This window comes from Peromyscus maniculatus, chromosome 2 (assembly GCF_049852395.1).
Source record: "Peromyscus maniculatus bairdii isolate BWxNUB_F1_BW_parent chromosome 2, HU_Pman_BW_mat_3.1, whole genome shotgun sequence".
Classification (NCBI taxonomy): Eukaryota; Metazoa; Chordata; class Mammalia; order Rodentia; family Cricetidae; genus Peromyscus; species Peromyscus maniculatus.
This window is the reverse complement of record NC_134853.1, coordinates 97,304,715-97,323,901: the sequence shown is the minus strand read 5'-3', so window position 1 is coordinate 97,323,901 and position 19,187 is coordinate 97,304,715. Positions and strand designations below refer to the sequence as shown.

General features: G+C 38.0%; 1 protein-coding gene across 15 annotated transcripts in view; it reads left to right on the top strand.

Annotated features, from left to right (window-relative positions):
• Ptprd (protein tyrosine phosphatase receptor type D) overlaps nt 1–19,187 on the top strand; it is a 2,233,434-nt gene that overhangs the window by 2,145,549 nt on the left and 68,698 nt on the right. For all 15 annotated transcript variants that reach the window (XM_015999923.3, XM_076564405.1, XM_076564406.1 and 12 more), the window contains one exon: nt 11,697–11,820. In XM_015999923.3, the coding sequence (XP_015855409.1) occupies nt 11,697–11,820 (124 nt within the window). The remainder of the gene's footprint in view (nt 1–11,696; nt 11,821–19,187) is intronic.

Here is a 19,187-nt window from a genome sequence, read left to right as displayed (position 1 = left end):
ATGTGTCTTTTTGTTCCTAATTATATAAGGTAAAGATTGTACTTAAGATCTTGTGCTTGCTTTTTTTTCATTTGATTTAGAGAAAAAAGCTACTTTACTAAAAATCTCAACACATGGAAACTTGTAGTTTTGTCTTTCATTACCACAGACTTTTTGGAAATGAAGTGACCATGGTATGAGTATATCATTAGACCAAACTGGTAGAGACATCTGGAGTTAATCTATTTTCCTTACTGTCCACAGTTTTGAAATAAGAAGTTAAGATTTATGATAGCAAATGTATAATTTGTGCATATGTTAGAGGGTCATGATTAAGACTTCAGACTTCAAAGCCAAAACTCTCAGTGTGACTCATGGAAAGTGGCATCATGGTCCAAACCTACATTTCATTATCAGTAATAGGAAGCAGTGTCTTTTTCTTTATTTTATGAATTAAGAAAGATTGAGGTATAATGACAAAAGTAGATAGACTCACTAGTCCTCATCCTCAAACTAAGAGTTTAAACCTCTTTTGTGAGTTTGGAAGGGTTGAGCTAGTTCTGTGCTGGCTTTTCAGGACTCCTTCTTGATGGTTAATCCACCCAGTGTGTTTCCTTCCTAGACCACAAAGTCCAGGTTAAAACACACACACACACACACACACACACACACACACACACACACACACACACACACACACACACACATACACACACACACACACACACACACTATCCCAAGTATTGAATTCTAAAATCTGCTGTCTCTGTATCTAATGAGACCAAGGAAATCAAATGTGTAATTTTTGAAAAGTGTCCTAAAACTCACCTTTTCTCTCATTTTGGACAGCAGTAGGATGCTTCCAAATTAGAAACTAAAGAATTCAGATGCAACTTAAAGAAAAGGATTAAAATATGAATGCCCTCACCCCAGATGAGTACTGTTGTCATTGGCAGGTATCTAGTGGAGTGTGTGTGTGTGTGTGTGTGTGTGTGTGTGTGTGTGTGTGTGTAGCATGAATATGCATGTATACATTTTAAACATAGTTATCTTTTGAACCTCTAGTGGCAGTATATTTCTATATCAGTAGAAAAATAGCAGCTTCATTGGCTAGCTACTTATTACACTGATTTACCAGCCTCCTATTATATTAAGGTTATCCAGAATTTCTTTTCATAAATAGAAATTATTCTTCAGTGGATCTACTATCCAGTTGTCTGGGGCAATGACTTGTTTTTCACTTTCAAAATTGTACGTAGAATGTAGTATGTCCTGGTATATCTATAGTACAGCCTTTGGAAATCTTTGTGTGTGTGCCTGGCTCAGAGTTTGAAGAAGATAAACAGTAGGAAAGGTATCTATCTGTCTGATAGTGAAAGGAATTAATTCTAGGCCAGATCTTCAGATGAAGAAACAGCATTGCTGAGGTCATAATCCTCCACAACATGATTCTTGGTTTTGTAAACATAAGAATTGGATTCTGGGAACATTACCTTTCACAATTGTAACTGTGATCCCATAGCTACCCAGATGCCCATGGTCATTTTCCTCCTGACTTTCCATCTTTTATGTGTCTATGATTTCCATGTTTCTTTTCAATTCCTTAGCATCCATTTAGACATGTTGATGCATGCAATTTTTAAGAGACATGACATGCATGTTCTCACAAGTACTTCATATTTGAAAATGTGCAATTGAATTGCTTGAACACTTGAGCAGTAGAACAAGCCTGTGCTTTCATTTCCATTGCACTAAGAAAAAGATATGATGACATAATTATACCTATTCTTCCAATGAAGATTATGAATACTAGAAAATATTACATTAGGTACAAAAAAAGATCATGAATAGAATGAATTATCAAAGTATAAAATCAGAAGATTAACTCTGGTCTTTGTTCCACAGATGGACCTATATCCAGACAGCTTATTCACTACCATGTTCCTTCTCCCCTCTACCCTTCCCCAAAAGAATAAAATGTAGAGCTGGCAGGATGGCTAAGTAGATAAAGGTGCTGGCTTCCAGGCCTGATGACCTGAATTCAATTCGCAAGACTCACACAGTAGAAGAAGAGTTGTCCCTAGACCTCTATACATACTCCATAGCATATATCCACCACATACATATACACATGCACATATACACAAAATAAGTAAACGTAAAAAATTAAGGAAGGAAAAAGTAGTAATGGCAAAAGGCTCAGACTTTGACTTTACGGAAAACAGAATAGAAGTTTACTAAAAAGTACACAGCCTATTCTTTTTGTATTCCTTTCTATGATGAGGTTTCGTAGATACATTGAGTAAGGGTGAATCACTCAGCAAAGCCAGCCACTTCCTCTCCTTCTGGCTTAAATACACCATTGTCACACCCTACTGTTAATTGTGATAGGTACTGGAGGAATAAAAACACTTTTTACTTTTCAGCTGCCCATTTGTCTATATGATGGGGTTTATAAGTAGATTCAGTATTTAACTAAACCACACATCTATCTCATTACACATGGAGGCACACAAACACAGGTTTGACTGTTGCTGTGACACTATCAAATTTGAGTATAAGAAAGTCTGGGCTGACTCTAGCCTGCAGCGATCATGTAGTTTAGTACTTGAATTGAGATATTTGAGACTGAAAGATGGTCCCATTAATAATTATACCAGAGACACAAATGTAAACAGGGTCGGTAATCTAAGTTAAACTCAGCCTTTATGATAACTCTGGTCTGGCATATTCATTCTCTCTGATCAGAACCTGTAGACACTCCACAGCTCCCAACATTCTGACCTTGAGGTATCTGTAGAGCACAATTGTTTAAACAAACTTTACAAAACTACATTATGTTAGAATGGTACATATTTCAGTAGAGAAAAGTTGGACTAAGTAGAAACTAGCTAATAGCTACTGTGTCATCAATCTAGCAGGGAAAAGGTGCAAAGTTTGGCTATATTGTTGCAGAGGTTAGGTCAGAGTGGGTTTCAAATATGCCAAAGTTAAGAATGGGTCTTAACAATCTCCAATTGATAACCACTTGCAAATAAAAATTTGGTTTCATCCAAGGGAATGTTACTGGAAAAACGAACTGCTCTTAAGGGTAGGCTGCGTACCCAGTAGATAGCCAGCAGAAAATGATTCAGCGGCGTCTCTGGAGGTTCCTTGTCTCATAATATCGCATCAGGGTTCTTCCTCCTCTTCTATTTTTAAAACTTTTATCTTATTATTTTTATTTTATTTGTATTTTTTCTTCTCTTTGTATATATATTATGGCTTCCAGTTTAGTATTGTTGTGGGATTCCACAGTGTGGGAAGAAATGTGTCTCTGTTTCTTGCATTTTCTCCTAGGCTCTTTTCCTTCTGGTTGTTTGTTTTTTTCAACTCTGATGTGTTAGTTTTTGTTTTATCCTATTATATTATACTATATTATGTTATTATTTATTATATTGTATTATATTATTCTCCCTCAGAAACTTATTTGTTTTCTAATGAGAGACAGGAAAGTGTGCGTCCAGGTGAGAGGGGAGGTACAGAGGAACTGGGGCTAGAGAGAGGGGAACCCTAATCAATATATCATGTGAGAGAAAAGAATCTGTTTTCAATATAAGGAAGAAAAGAAAAAAGAATATCTCTTACAATTCAATTGTAGGCACATGTGGCTATAGTTTCACTTTATTTTAATTGGTTTTACATCTCACTGTTCTTTTCCAATATCTGCTTATTATCATTAGACCATAAGAAGGAAATGGATTTATCTGTTTCTCATTGTTTTCTGCATTCTGCATGGTACTCTTTATATATTCATTCTAAAATATGTATTTTAAAATCCGCTGTGTGGAAAACATTGAGTTACAATACTAGATAAACCTCAAATCCAATAACAATATTCTCTGTTGATTCTAGTGTTTCAAAAATGTTAAAATGAAATATAACCAATGCAGTTTCAAACAAAATATTTTATTAGGGATATTCTTTAATTTTACAGTCTCAAGCCAATATATGTTATATGTTTTAAATAAAACACATTTTCAGTTTAGAATGAAAATTAACTAAAATCCTAGATTATTAGGTTGTGGAGTTTTTTTAGTTTATCACATATCAGAGGAAAGAAAGAGTACATGACACCTTAGAGTGTAAATACTTCCTAAAATACCCACACACCATGGATATGAGGAGCAATGGCCATCTCATGTGGATCTTTAATTTGAAACCCATGTGTTGTGCTGTGTCTTGTTACTTTGCCGGCAAAGGGCAATCATGTTAGCAGCCAGGAGTCAGTCCTGTGTGTATGTGCTGTGCCCAAAGAGCACCTGCTGAGAGCTCGGTCTCCACCTCATAGTTGCACTGAACACATTTTGGGATAAGAGTGATGTGAGGAATTCTTTAAGTGATGGCTTATAATTCTCTGTATTCTGCCACAGACAATGAGAAAGCATCAGTTACTCTTATTTCATTTTAGATGTTATTTTAATTTTCTGATCCAGAAAACAAGTTATTGATTAAACATTAACAAAAGTCTTATTTTTCAGTTCTGAGTTCATTTCTTTGTATGAAAAGGGATAAATGATAAATTTAACACAAAGCAAAACAAAATGTAAAAAAAAAAAAACCTTCCTAATAAATGGCAAGCAAAAACAATACTGAAAGGCTAACACACATTTTAACTACAAGATACAAAGTAAAACAAAATGATGTTGAAAATCTCATTAAAACTTTCTACATTTTATGAAGAACTAATGCTATTGATTAGAGCCCACTAATGTCTTTTGAAAACCTCCTTATGATTTATATTTGCTGGTCTCCTTATAGTGTTGTTTGTTCCTTGCTCTAGCAGTATCATGAAATCAAGATATCCATTCTTCAATTGCTCTTCCCTTTTACAATCTACTAATGTGCTGGTTTTATGAATGAACAGGTCTCCATTATCAAGTGGAAAGGGAAAAGTAAGCAATGCATGTAGCTACTTGTGTTCTGTTTTGTTATCTCTGCTGAAAAGTAGATGAGATTCTAAATGATAGAGTTGGACATGTTGTTACATAATAAATAGAGGAGCAAAAAAATGAATTGCCTTGCAGTAATAACAAAGCAACTGCCTACATTTTATAATTCCATGTGGACATAAATACATTGGCATGAAGGGGGAAATAAATTCTACTAGCTTGCTAAGCTGTAGTAGACAGGGGCTGTTCTGACCTCACTCAGTGGAGACATGTAGGAGAGATAAGATATGCTACTTTTCAGTCAAAACTTTTCAACAGATACTTTGCCTTCATCCTTGAAGACAGATACAGATTCATCATTATTAGCAATCAGTTAATTCCCTTTTTATTCATTACCATGCAGTACCAGAACATGGTATACTGGTACCTTCAGGAAAGGGAAGATTTGTATGTTAATTAGTTTAATGATGCACACGGACTATATTTAATAGACGATTGATTCTCAGCAGAATACAACTATCAAACTTCACAGTGTTCCTGAGAATGTGTAACTTACTTTAATTAATAAATACTGTAGTCATTATACTGATTGCTGATCAAGTGGCTTCTTTTTATAAATCTCTATGGTCATCTTTTTTTTATCAATTCAGTCTACTATATCTCTTTACTTAGAGAAGATTAAATAGATTCTAACAGAATTTTTCTGCCTGAATGCTGTCTGCAAATCATTTAATTCTTTTCACATTTCTAAATATCATGAGAGATACTGGTGTGTAAAGTGTGGTTATAAAATTCTTCTCCATTACACACTCCTTATGAACAAATTATAAATTTCTCCAACCCTCTGCAGCTTGTTAGACCAGGCTAGCCTCTCAAGGGCTGGGATTAAAAGACTCAGCTATCCACCCCTTTGTTGTTGCTCATTTATCTGATGTAGGAGAAATAGCTAACCATCCAAATAAACTGATTAAAATAAGTCCCTGATCCCATTTCTCTAAAACATTGCCTTTGGGGACAGGAATGTCTTTCTTCTGCTTTGGTCCACCATCAGGAACATTTTGGTCAGCAACTCTGGAAGATTTAATTTCTAGATCTTAAAGCTATATTTCTTTCAAACTCTGTAATTTGAAGAGATCTTTCAGAAATGATATTTTTCACAATCATGGAGTAAACCAGCTGGTGCCTGTTTCAGAGCATGCATTGCATTGCCTTAGAAGGTGAAGACTATTCGGGGCTTTTGTTGTTTTCATTCTGCTGGCTCCATGACCTGTTCAGATCATTTAAAAGTACTTCTAGAAAGTAAGTAAGGGCTCCCATGGGGAGTCAGGAAAGCCTGGTACATTCAGATGAGGCAGGACCAAGCCCCTCCCCACTGCACCAAGGGTGAGCAAGGTGTCCCACCACAGGTAATGGGCTTCAGAAAGTCAGCTCAGGCACCAGGGATAGCTCTTGATCCCACTGCCAGGGGGCCCTCAAACAGACCCAGCTACACAACTCTCTCCCATATACAGAGGGCCTAGCCTGGTCCCATGCAGGTTCCACAGCTGTCAGTCTAAAGTTCATGAGTTCATAGGAACTTGGTGAGTAAGGGGAGGGGTGAAGGCCGTGGGAGAGCTGGAGGAAGGAAGAGAAGGGGATCTGCAGTTGGCATGTAAAATGAGTAAAATATTTTCTTAAATAAAGAAAAAAAAAGAATTAACAAAAAGTAGGCCATGTATTTGAAGGACAAGGGATGGGTAAATAGAACAGTGTGGAGGAAGGGCTAAATAATGTAATTATACCATAATCTCAAAAATAAACTAATAAATAAATTTAAATGTGAAAAAAAGTACTTGCAGGAGTAGAGTCACATAAGAAAACAATGACTTATCTGTACCACTATGACAGAGTGTAGGGGAAAGTGTTGAGCAGAGAGTCACCTCAATTACCTCACATAGCTGAGTCTCTTATTCTGGGCATAGTTATCCTTTCTATTTCCTTCATGCATCATAATTCTAAAAATATATAAGAATAAATAACACTTTATTATAAAGTTTTGTATTTGTTACAAACTGTGCTCTAAATTTCAAATCTCAATTCAACTCTTTTAACTGAAGGCAAAATTTTGCATCTGTCTGAAATTCTTTTTCACCACATTTGACAAGTGTGGTACATGTATAAATTTTTTTCATGAATTGTATACATTTCTTCTTCTGTTCAAGGAAGAATGCCTCTATGTCCATTTATTAACACTGGTAATCTCGAAAAGTCCTGTTTTCTTTCTTCACACGCTAATGGTAACCTGTATCGGAGATGCTGTTACAGGGAAAGACTCAACAAGAGCTGATAACTAACTAGATAAGGGGAGCCAAGAGAACACAAGGGCACAGACCTGGCCTGTGGGGGAAGGGACACAGAGGGAGAGAAGGAAGGACCACGGAGGGAAGGGACATGGAGGGAAGGGACATGGAGGGAAGGGACATGGAGGGAAGGGACATGGAGGGAAGGGACATGGATAGGAGGGACACACAGGACACAGACTCAAGTTACTTCTCTTGCTGCAGCTAACCAGAGCTGAAAACACCAGGCTCACCCTTGTCTTTCAGATACTGCTGATACTTTCCACCACATCTCATATTCTGGCTTATGAGGGATTGTTAGCTTCTACTAAATGCATGTTCTTTTCTTGGTTGAATGTTCTCCTGGCAACTGCTAACTGTGGGAAATATAACCTTTCCTAACTCTGTAAGCATGTATTTTGTTCACATAGCTATATACACCAGTTTACCATTTTCAAATGGGATGGAGAGAAAATATGAATAAAAATAAATGAATAGGAGAAACAACTTTCTGTGGGAATTACCAGTCAGCTCCTGACTGCTCTTCTAAGCTCGAAAGGGACTTGAGAGTGCCTGAGGGTGAACCACACTATGGAAAAACCAGATGAACTATGTGGAAAGCTAGGATTTCTCCAGAAGCTAAGGTCATTGAAAGTTCAGTTCCAGTTAAAAAATGAAAATGGTCTGGCCCATAGTTTGGCTAGTAACATAGTTGGTCTAATCCTCCTATATAATTAAATTTTTGTTATTTGTTTTACAAACATACAAAAAAAAAAACCCAGAATGGATCTGTTTTTGTGGTAGTTCTTTGATGAGTCTCTAAAGGAATATTTTGAGGTTTTTCTCTTGGTTAATGTGGAGGATGAAGTGTAACACTGAGTACTTATGTTTATGGATTGTGTGCTGTTTTGAAAATGGGAATTATATTTTTCTTTTGACCCAAAGGTTAGATTTTAGAAACCACTAAAGAACGTTGCTTTAAAGTGATGACCTCAGCACTGTGAAGAAAAGGTCATCCCCAGGGAGTGTCACTCAAGTACTATAATCTGCTGTGCAAATTTATGAGGATTCTGTCCTGTGCTTAGAATCACAGAGATAAGCCGTTCTTTACAGTGTTTTGATTCCAAGTTTCCTTGCATTGTATTGAAGAACCAGCAGAGGTATGAAACCATCAAGTAAACTTTGAGCTACAGAGGAAGCACAGCACATTTGACCTTTCTACCTAGTAGCTATTTAATTATGAACAAATCATTTTACTTCTGTGCACCTCACTCATTACATGGAGAGTACCATGATAAACATGATACCCACACATAGGATTTTTATTTAAAATTAAATGAGTTAACACAGCAAATATTATAGCTATTGGATAGACACACATTTTCATTGCATTTTTTAAAATAAAAATACAGTACACAATTAGAACTTCACGTGTTACACATAGTTTATTCTTCCACTTACTCATTTTAAGATAAAGTTCTAGTTGAGGTTTTAATACCAAGTATTTGATATTAGCAAGTGTGTACTTGAGACTGCCTTTCTTCTTTGAAATTACCCACAAAGGAGATTTCCTTGCATCTGGTCCCACCCGTCCCAGAAGCAACAGAGTTGAAAGTCTGTTAGCATTAAAATGATTTTGTTTGAAGTCTTGGTGGGGAGGGGCAATCTACCTAGATCTCTTGTGTCCAGACAGGGATGTGAAAAACTCTTTGGCATCTTGGTCAGGTTGTTGTTACCATACATCTGGGTTGTGGAGTTGAAGGGTCTATTGATTGGCTGGAGAAATAAATTATAAATACAATAAGGCATTCTTACCTATGAATTCTGTGACAATATAGTATACAGATTTCATATTGTTTATGAAATATAAAAGCCCATTTGTCAACTTCTAGTTGGGTAAGTCTGCTCGCTGTACTTCAGCTTCAAAGCTCTGCAGAGACTGAAGGAAACCCAGGCAGCACTGTAACTGAGGAAGCTAAAGATGCTCATGGGTGCTGAAACTGCATCAGCATCACAGAGAAGCCTGTTTGACAGAGATTGACAAGGAAGGGAGAATTGAACAGAAAGGAACACACAAGCAGTAGGCCCAAAGCGGAGGGGGGGGGAAATCACTGAGTTCAATGAATGAAAGGATGCTAATTTCAAATGATTCCACTGACTTCCTCTTAATTTCTAATAGGAGGGTGCACAGTCAGGGTGCACCAGCTAAATATCTGAGGTTGAAATGGAAATTACCTTCCCTATCAGCCAGCATCTGTGTTGCTCTTTGTCCATGTTGGTCATGATATTCACCCTAAAGAGACTGCAACAGCAGAGGCCAGAGGACACAGATGACAAAGCTCCCATGTCATCAATAGCACGAAGAAAGGAGAAAAAAAAATAGGAATAAGAGTTTCACTTATTTATGATTTCTTTGCCTTTCTAACATGGATAACGGAAAGGTGATTTTCAAAGCACTTTGGGTTTTTTTTTGTTTTTTCTTTCTTTCTTTTTTAAGTATAAAAGATGGTAGTATACCTCGCCGACTTTCTGTACTTATTCTTTCCTGAGTTTACTGCTCTCAGCATTCTGACAAGCTCCAAAAATAATGACCTGTGCTGTGTGTTGTTAAATGTTCAGTCAGACAGATAGATACAGATGGATGAGTGCTGAGCTGCACAAAGGCAAGTCAGCATTATTTAATCAATGTTTGTTTGATCCGTGTAAAACAAGTATAAATGTAAGCTGCGTCCCATCTGTCCTATCATCCATGTGAAGCCAACCTCATTTTTAAAACTTGATTTCTTATGTAATTGTCCCAGAATGACACAGGATGATAAGTTGGGATGTGAGGAATGGTTGTGTTTAGATATGTTTCCTGTCTTGGGCTTCTTTATTCTACAGTGACATTCTGGACAGTTACGCAGCCTTGTGCCTTGTAACTACCAGCCAGTAGTTAGTAGTGAGCTTTTGATTCACTGGCCTACATTTGAAGTGTCTGAGTCGCTCCTGCAAGTTTAACTGGGTTACTAACACCAGTGAGTACACTGCCTGTCAGAGAAGGCCTTCAAGCAGTCAGATTTACTGAGTCAGTCTTTTCTTCTACCTCTTCAGCTGCCAAATGAGGGGGTGGAGGAGCCATCTCCTAAGAGTTAAGAAAATTAAATTATACTTGTTGTGAAGCGTAATAACCCGGTATCCATTACAATTCTCCTGTAAGTTTTAGGTTTCCTTCTCACAGACTACATTTTCATATGTACCATACAGCTTGTTCCCACTATCAATTTTTTGAACTCTTCAATTAGGCAATTAAGCCTGAATGTAGTTTTGAAATCATTGTTGAGTTACCTACAAATGCATGTTATATCCACATAGTCCATACAGTAGTTTGTTTTTGCTTGAACTAAGACACTTAAAAAATGTTGAAAATTAGAAAATATAAGGAAAAAAACTCAGGGATAAAAAGAGGCAAACCTGGTAAACATGATGATACACAGACACAATATTATCAACAGAAAAACAACCCAAACCTTCTGTAGAGATATAAGTTGTTTTTCTGACTGTGATGATGATTACTGGCTTCCCTTCATTGCTGGCACTGTCTACTGTTTGGATTGTACAAATTGCCCTGTTATTGGCTATGGTAATTTATAAAGAAACAGATAAAATCATAAATGTCCCTTATGACAGGAGCACATAGGTTAGAGAATCAGAAGCAGAGCTGTGCTCAGCAAAGCCAAGGAAAGGCCATTCAACTGAAAGATTATGTGTAGGTCCAGCAGGAAAGACTGGGAAGGAGTACTCCAGTCAACTGGAAGTGTGTGTAGGTCCAGCAGGAAAGACTGGGAAGGAGTACTCCAGTCAACTGGAAGTGTGTATGCAGTGCAGATCCAGCAGGAAAGACTGGGAAGGAGTACTCTAGTCAACTGAAGTGTGTATGCAGTGCAGATCCAGCAGGAAAGACTGGGAAGGTGTACTCCAGTCAACTGAAGCGTGTGTAGATCCTGCAGGAAAGACTGGGAAGGAGTACTCCAGTCAACTGAAGTGTGTGCAGATCCAGCAGGAAAGACTGGGAAGGAGTACTCCTTCCAGTCAAATGAAAGTGTGTGCATGGGTCCAGCAGGAAAGGCTAGGAAGAGTATCCAAGGCAAATTATGTTCATAGCACCAAAAGAAATATTGAGCTAAAATAACCCATAAACTACAGCAGCAGAGAAAGAAATGGAAAAGTAAGTCACATCCCTACTATTCTAATATTAACAGAACTTCTGTATTGATGCTTTTCATTTGTGTCAATATTGGTGATTGGTAATATCTCTTAGGATATTGGTTAGTATATGCTTATGTGGGTTATGTTAATGCTCAGCTTCACAGCTAAAATCATCCTTATGAAGTGTGACTTTGGAATTTTCATGTCCATTCCTTGTAATAAAGGCCTTAATTCCATGTTTTTCAGTATTGACTTTGTGTGCACTGTTTTTCTTTTCCAGTCAATTGACCCTGGCCAGCAGTTCACATGGGAACACTCAAACTTGGAAGTAAACAAACCAAAGAACAGATATGCAAATGTCATTGCATATGATCACTCTAGGGTTCTCTTATCAGCAATAGAAGGTAAGAAAATGCATATATTATTCAAATTGCTGTTTTCTAGGGCTTAAACATTTGCATGGGAATGCAGTATTGCCTGGATTGTTAGCCATCTATGAAAGTATTTACCTCTAACCCAGGCACAGTTTATTGGCACCTTTTCTTTCTTCCAAAAATGAGTCACAGGAGTATGTTGTCATTGCTACCATCACAGAGCATCCCTCCATGAAGACTTGATAATTTACTGATGTTCGTATGTGGAAAGCAATGCTCAGCTTATCTATGATTGTTGATAGTTATGAGCTAACTGCTGATTTTCAGAAGGGGGCCTATACACTAGGTACTTACTTAAAAAGTAAGGGAAAGGGTGTCTGTAAATCAATCTGCATCTGTTTACTAGAGACAGGGTAAACTTAGGAGCCAATGATGTGGTGATTAACAGAAACTAATCACCTTGGAAATATGGAGGGTATCGACTGAGAACTGCTTCATAATCTGTCTCTCACACTTGCAGTTGGAAGTACATTCTAGAGGGGATGATGAATGAAGAGGGTTGTTTCTTAGCAGACCCAGGAGGGTGGTTTCTGCTTCCCTTCTTCCAATAATCAATCCCTGCATGTACCATACTAAAACATCTGGGAGTTCATTCCTGACAATCAGAATTTCAGTAGACCTTTAGCCTATAGAAAATCATTAGATTGAAAGACCTTAGAAAATATTTTTTCATGCCACCTAATTCTTTTCACATGTCATGACAGGCAACCTGAGCTACCACCTGTCACATACCACATTTGTCACCAGTGACTCTTCATGCTCAAAGGCTCTCTGTTTAATCTCTTGCAGTTGCTTTAGAAATCATTGAATAGTACTGGCTTCTGATTAATCCTTTCAGGAATTCACAGTACAGATGGTCTCATCCACAGTGGTTCAAGTATATATGTATTTTTCTTTTTCTGCTTTTAAAAAAATCTATGGTAGCAACCACCTTATCTCATAGCTCTTAGCTTGAAAGCTGTCTTGGTTTCAGACAATTGGTTTAGCAGGCAAAGCCACTTGCAAGGAGCCTGAGTTGAATCCCAGGATCCACATAGTGAAAGGATGCACGTTGACCTCTAACCTCCACAACACTATGGCTCATGACTGGATGAGCAAAAACACAAATAAAATATGAATTAAAAAATGTTAAAGCATTTTTGGTAAGCATAAAAGGAAACAATATATTAATTCCCAGACTTGGGAGTAAAATATTTTTTTTAATCATTTGACTAAGCATGCACCTGCAGCCTGCTTTTGGCTCAAATTAGCCTTATGTGGACCATAAAATTCTATCACATTAGTTTTGATGCTGTAAAGTATTGTAATTTCTCTTACTAGTGGCTGGATACAGTAGTGTTCAAATGTAAATGTTCTTCCATCCCCAAAACACTGATTAATCTTATCAGGAATCCCCAGTGCCAGTTGAGGCAGGATTAGTTCACATTGGTAACTACTTCTTTCTCAGTCTTGTTGAGAAATTTAAGCTGATGTTTGTGGATGGCTGAAGATGGGCTCTACATTTTAGCTCTATGTGTCCACTTTACAATGAAAAGGAACAAATAGTAGTTCCTTATCTATTAAGTCATTATCATAGTAAAAGAGGAGCAAAACTAAATCACAGATAGAGGAACTAAATCTTTCAAGTAAATATGGAAAGAACTAGGTAAATAAGCAAGAAACTCTAGAGAGCTAGCTGGCTGTCAGCTTTTGCTTTCCTTAGTACCAAATCCCTCTATTTTTGATACTTTGCCATACTTTCCATAGCCTATTATTTTTCACATCTTACAAGAAAGGTTGTTGAGATGGTGGCGGGGGAACTCTGGTGCATTTATTATGGCAGTTGGAAACTTATGTCCATTTTATTCTTAGGCCATTTTTACAGTGCAGAAGCAGAGGCACTTGACTCAGACTAAAACCTGCCTTTTTATAACTCTGTGCCCACAGATATACCCTAAATCTAGAACTGACCTAGAAACCAAAGTCTCCCAATGTTCTGTTATGCAAAAGGTTAGAAGAATTTAATTGAAATTTGTGGGCTAGATGGAGAGCTTTAATCTAGATTATAGCCACGAACATCATTGTGTCTCAGACCAAGCCCTCCTCACCGGGAAGTACTCCAGGTGATAGTCATTCATTCTGTATCAGTCTCAGAGGGGAGAATGCTGCACTCAGGAACTGCATAGCAAGCCACTAACCAAGGCTCCTTGGCAGGTAGCTTGGACAACACAGGGCCAAATGAAAATGGGAACTGACATTAGCCCTGTTTGTAAAAGCTAATGTGCTCTACCTCTTGGCTAACTGAAGGGAATGTGGTTGAGGGTTTTAATTATGATGCCTTTGTAATCCTTTTCCTGGTAGTGTTAGCTACTCTTTTCATATTACTTGGCAGAATATCAGACAGCCATTAGAGAAGAAACAGAAATGGATGCAGTGACTTCCATTGTCTTTAACTTGTCTAATAGTGTAAGCATTTACCCCTCCTTCCATTGAGATTGTGAAAAGAGTAAAAGCTGAAAGGGATCAGGGACCCTGTGTAGCTCCAGCCTGCATCCTAAGCTGCTTGGAAGTAGTGGTGTTCCTGATATTTCCAGATCACTCATTGACGTGTACTGAGGAAACACAGAACAAATCTGAAGTAAAAATACAGAAGGGTGTCAGTTGTTACACAGCTGGACAAAATGGGTGGAGAAACACAGGTGAATTTTCGACAAGTCCATTTGCCACTTGGATAAGATCCACTTAAGCAGTTGTTACATCCTGAGCAAGGGATGTAACAGGAGCTGGTTTAATGACTTAAGTCAAATATTCTCAAATAAAGACCAAATCCAAGTACTTTTTTTGTTTGTTTTTGGAGACAGGATTTGCTTTGTGTACCCTGGCTGTCCTGGAACTCACCCTGTAGACCAGGCTGTCCTTGAACTCACAGAGATCCGCCTGCCTCTGTCTCCTGAGTGCTGGGATTAAAGGCATGTGCCACCACCACCTGGCAGTAGCTCATTCTCATGTACATGTAACCATAATATAAAATAATCTGTTCACTCTTATCCAGTGTGTAAGGTCTTCAGAAGCTATACTGCCATTAAAGCAGAGAATAAGAAGGAGCTAGATGAAGAACAAGAAATCTGACTTTGAGGTATTAGTTGTCCCTGTATCTAGGTAACCTTGGCTCTTCTCATACCAGTTTTCTCAATGACAGCTTCTCTTTCCTGGGGCCTGAGATCCAGACTGTTCTTCACAGGGTTATTGTATTTACTCTCCCTTACAGACTAACGCAGTGCTAACATAAACATCTTGCTTGTATTTCCTAGTATACGTACTAGGAGGCATGAGTTAGGAGAAAACTGAGCACACAAAAGATAGCCCTACACCCTACCGAAGCCAGCTCTGCTCACTCCTCCCACTACCCCAGGTCACCAACAGGACTTTCCTATGTGGAGAGTATGGCTCCTAAAGCCTGGCTTTACCTTTTTGTCCCCAAATCCCCTTTTTATTATTTGTCACTAGGCTGAGGGCTAACTTAAGCACTGTGTCTCTAAGTTCATTTCCCAGGTTATGCTATAACTAACCTGAAACATGGCCCAGCATCAGAAATCCTTCGTGATCCAAATGCTTCAGTCATAACCTTAAAGAGGTACAGCCAAGGGCATTGGCACCTGACCGAGTCCGTGGGTAATCTTTGCTTGGAAGCATTTTAATGTATCTTCAGGTTTTTATAAAACCCAGGAACAGCAGTTTATGGCATGTTTCTACTATAATGTCTTAAAATTAGCGAGAATTATTAATTTCTGTCCTATATAAAACAAGTTTCTGTTCTGAAACATAATTCAACCTCACTAGTATTAGTGCTAACTTTTCATCAGAGTATTATAATTAGCATTTTACTTTAAGAGCTATATTGGCAAAGACTTTTTAAAAAAGCTACTGCCCAAACCTAAATATAAGACAATATTAAAATGCTTTTGGTGCAATAATTAGAACTTAGAGTGGGCCTGATTATCTAAGTGTTTATTATACAGTAGACACCATGTCATGAATTTTAGCTTTATTATCTATATTATTCACATTATTCTGAAAAGCTATTTGTCATCTGATTTCCAGAAGAGAAAATGGAGACATTAAAAATACAAATATTGGGCTCGACTGGCTCAGTAATGTGCTTGTCACACAGACATGAGGATTTGAGGTGGTTTTTTTTTGTTGTTGTTGTTTTTGTTTGTTTTGTTTTGGTTTGGTTTGGTTTTGGTTTTTCGAGACAGGGTTTCTCTGTGTAGCTTTGGAGCCTGTCCTGGAACTCATTTTGTAGCCTAGGCTGGCCTTGAACTCACAGAGATCCATCTGGCTCTGCCTCCTGTGCTGGGATTAAAGGCAGGCATGCGCCACCATTTCCCGGCGAGGGTTTGAGTTTTAATTTCCAGAATCAACTTAAAAGCAGGCTGTGCCACTCATGTCTCTGATGTCAGAGCTCTCGTGACAAACAGGAGGTTCTGTAGGAATGTGTGGCTGTGTGGGTTGGCATGCAGTGTAGTGGCATGCAAGAGCCCCTGCCCTAAATAAGGTAGAAGGCGAAGACTGATACTTGAGGTTGTCCTCTGACCCATGCATGTACACAGTGACGCATGCACACCTACACTGTTTCTGTCTCTCACACACAAATGCAAGCACATCATACTCATAGACATAAATGCGTATTATACACTTTTTAAAAGGTGAGAGCTCTTCTTATTGTCAAGAGTGAGAAGTAGTAAAGCCAAAATGCTAAGGTCATGTTAGCCAAACTTGAAGCTGTGATTCTCCCCAGTGCCCCATGTGGACCTGTGCTGCTTTTGCAGTCGTGAAGATTGTATCTGGGCACACAGTCTCTCATTTAAAATACATTCAGTCTTGGCTGACATCACTGTCGCGAAAGTTTGAAATACATATGAAGAAACCTGAGAGCTGAAAGTTTCCAGTGTATTTTTTAGTCTCTAGGCAAAGAGAAATTTTCCAGATAACAAACAGGTTATGAATGCTTTTCAAGTGGGTTTTGTTATTAGCTTAATAATTCCTTTTAAGGTAGATTGGGAAGAACTCTGAATAAAGGCATGAGGTTGAAAAGTAAGTCCCAATTTACAAAGCTACATGATGTTGTCAGGCCACTTAGCACAGTCAACAGGGAGTTTTGGGAAGAGCAGGGTCCATTGCTGATTTGATGTGCACATTAAGTCTACCTGAAACAAAGAATACCCACACAGTTTATTTCCACACTCATTTGAGGGAGTTTATGGGCAACCAAGTCCTCACAAATTCATTTTCCCATTTAGCAATCCTGACATAATATGTTTGGTTGTTTCTTCAGAAAACAAGGGTTTATATGACCCTCCTGTCATCTGTAAAATTCTGAAGATGATTCTAAATTCTGAGATCAGATAATACTGGGTAGGCAAATAATTTTTAAATCTTGGACATTGCTATATTAGCTCCTTTGAAAACACAGACATTCTTAAGCCTGAGTGTAGCTCGAGTTTTCCTGCCTGGCCCACAGTCAGGACAAATCTCTGTCACCCACCAGTCCCACAGCCGCTCAGACCCAACCAAGTAAACACAGAGACTTATATTGCTTACAAACTGTATGGCCATGGCAGGCTTCTTGCTAACTGATCTTATATCTTAAATTAACACATTTCTATAAATCTATACCTTGCCATGTGGCTCATGGCTTACCAGCATCTTCACATGCTGCTTGTCATGGCGGCGGCTGGCAGTGTCTCCCTCTGCCTTCCTGTTCTCCCAATTCTCCTCTCTGTTAGTCCCGCCTATAATTCCTGCCTGGCTACTGGCCAATCAGTATTTTATTTATTGACCAATCAGAGCAAACACAGACCATCCCACAGCACCGGAGAGTTTGTGCAAAACAGAATCACTGGCATATGTATAGCCCTTTTATCAAAGCAGACCTAAGAGGTTTCATCTGTGACATACTTAGGAATGTTCTTCAACACTAGTGCTTATGAAACTGTTTTTTAATGTTTATTAAAACATGAACATGGATCTAAATCTGTTTATGCTGCTTCAATAACTTGCCACAAATGGGTAATATATAAACACTATATATGCATTTCTGGAATCTGAAAAGTCCAAGATAAAGCTGTCATCAGGTTCAATGTCTGCTGAGGATTTGGGTTATCACAGTCCAAAACAATGTCACTATTTCTGGGCTGGAGAGATATTTTCTCAGTGGTGGGAGGGTTGTAAAAGGACTGGTAAATCTAATCTTCAAGCTCTTTTACAAAGACCCTAGTCCCTTGTTGGAAGACTCCGCCCAATGATTTAGTCACTTCCTGAAGGCCCCACCTATCAATATCAGGTTGACTATTATGTTTCAGTATATAACTTGGCAGGGGCTGAGAATACCCATTCAGACCATAGCAATTTGTTTTAATTTTCTTACGGGAGGAGCATATATTAAAAGGTTTGAAACAAACATTTATAAAAACTTTCTTTCATAATTACCTTCCCACATAATGCAACTCAAAACATCATTCTTACTAATGTATCCTAGACTTTCCTTGATTTTGAGGAGCTCGCTCAGAGGAGTCATTATACCTTGGCTTCCTTGACAATATAATGATTCTATTCCTAGTACCTTCTTCCTAGGATCAGTAGGAAGTATAAGTGAATTAATGCAGATAAAACACTTCGAGTGCCTGACACCAAGAAAATGCCCAATAAACATTGGACACTACTGTCATTGGTGCTATATGTAAACATTACTACTATTGTAAACAAGTTCTTTTTCCCTCATATTTTTTTGATAAGATCTATGGAAAAGTTAACAATATCCAAATGAGAAAGCTGCATGTATTTAGAGTTGTTTATAAAGCAAAAGAAAATATTAGCACTTGATAAATGAAAACCAGACCTATAATAAAATTACATATTTCAACAAGGGGAAGAATGTTTCCTTTCAGTGGAAATTCAGAATATATCATCTAGTGTTAGATTTGCATAATAGAAACAGTTAAAAATCATAGTGTAGGTAACATCTATGACAAATGATGTTGACAACAATGTGATTATTTGTGAGATGGGATCTTAACTGGTTTAAAGTGAATGAACAGCTCACAAAGTCACCATTCTGGGGATACATCTAACTAAAAACACTTGATGAAAACCAGAAACCAGAGGTAGTTTTCTGCAATAATGATTTTCCACTCATCACTATGAGATGGACTACTTCAGTTCTGGTGAGGCCTTGCCTCTGCAGTTAATCTTGTACCAAGTTAATCCTGTACCAATCACTGAAGACGACTGTCTACACAAGTGGGAGTGTTTGCCAATTTCATATCATGCCTCTGCTGTGAAATAGCCTCTTCTGG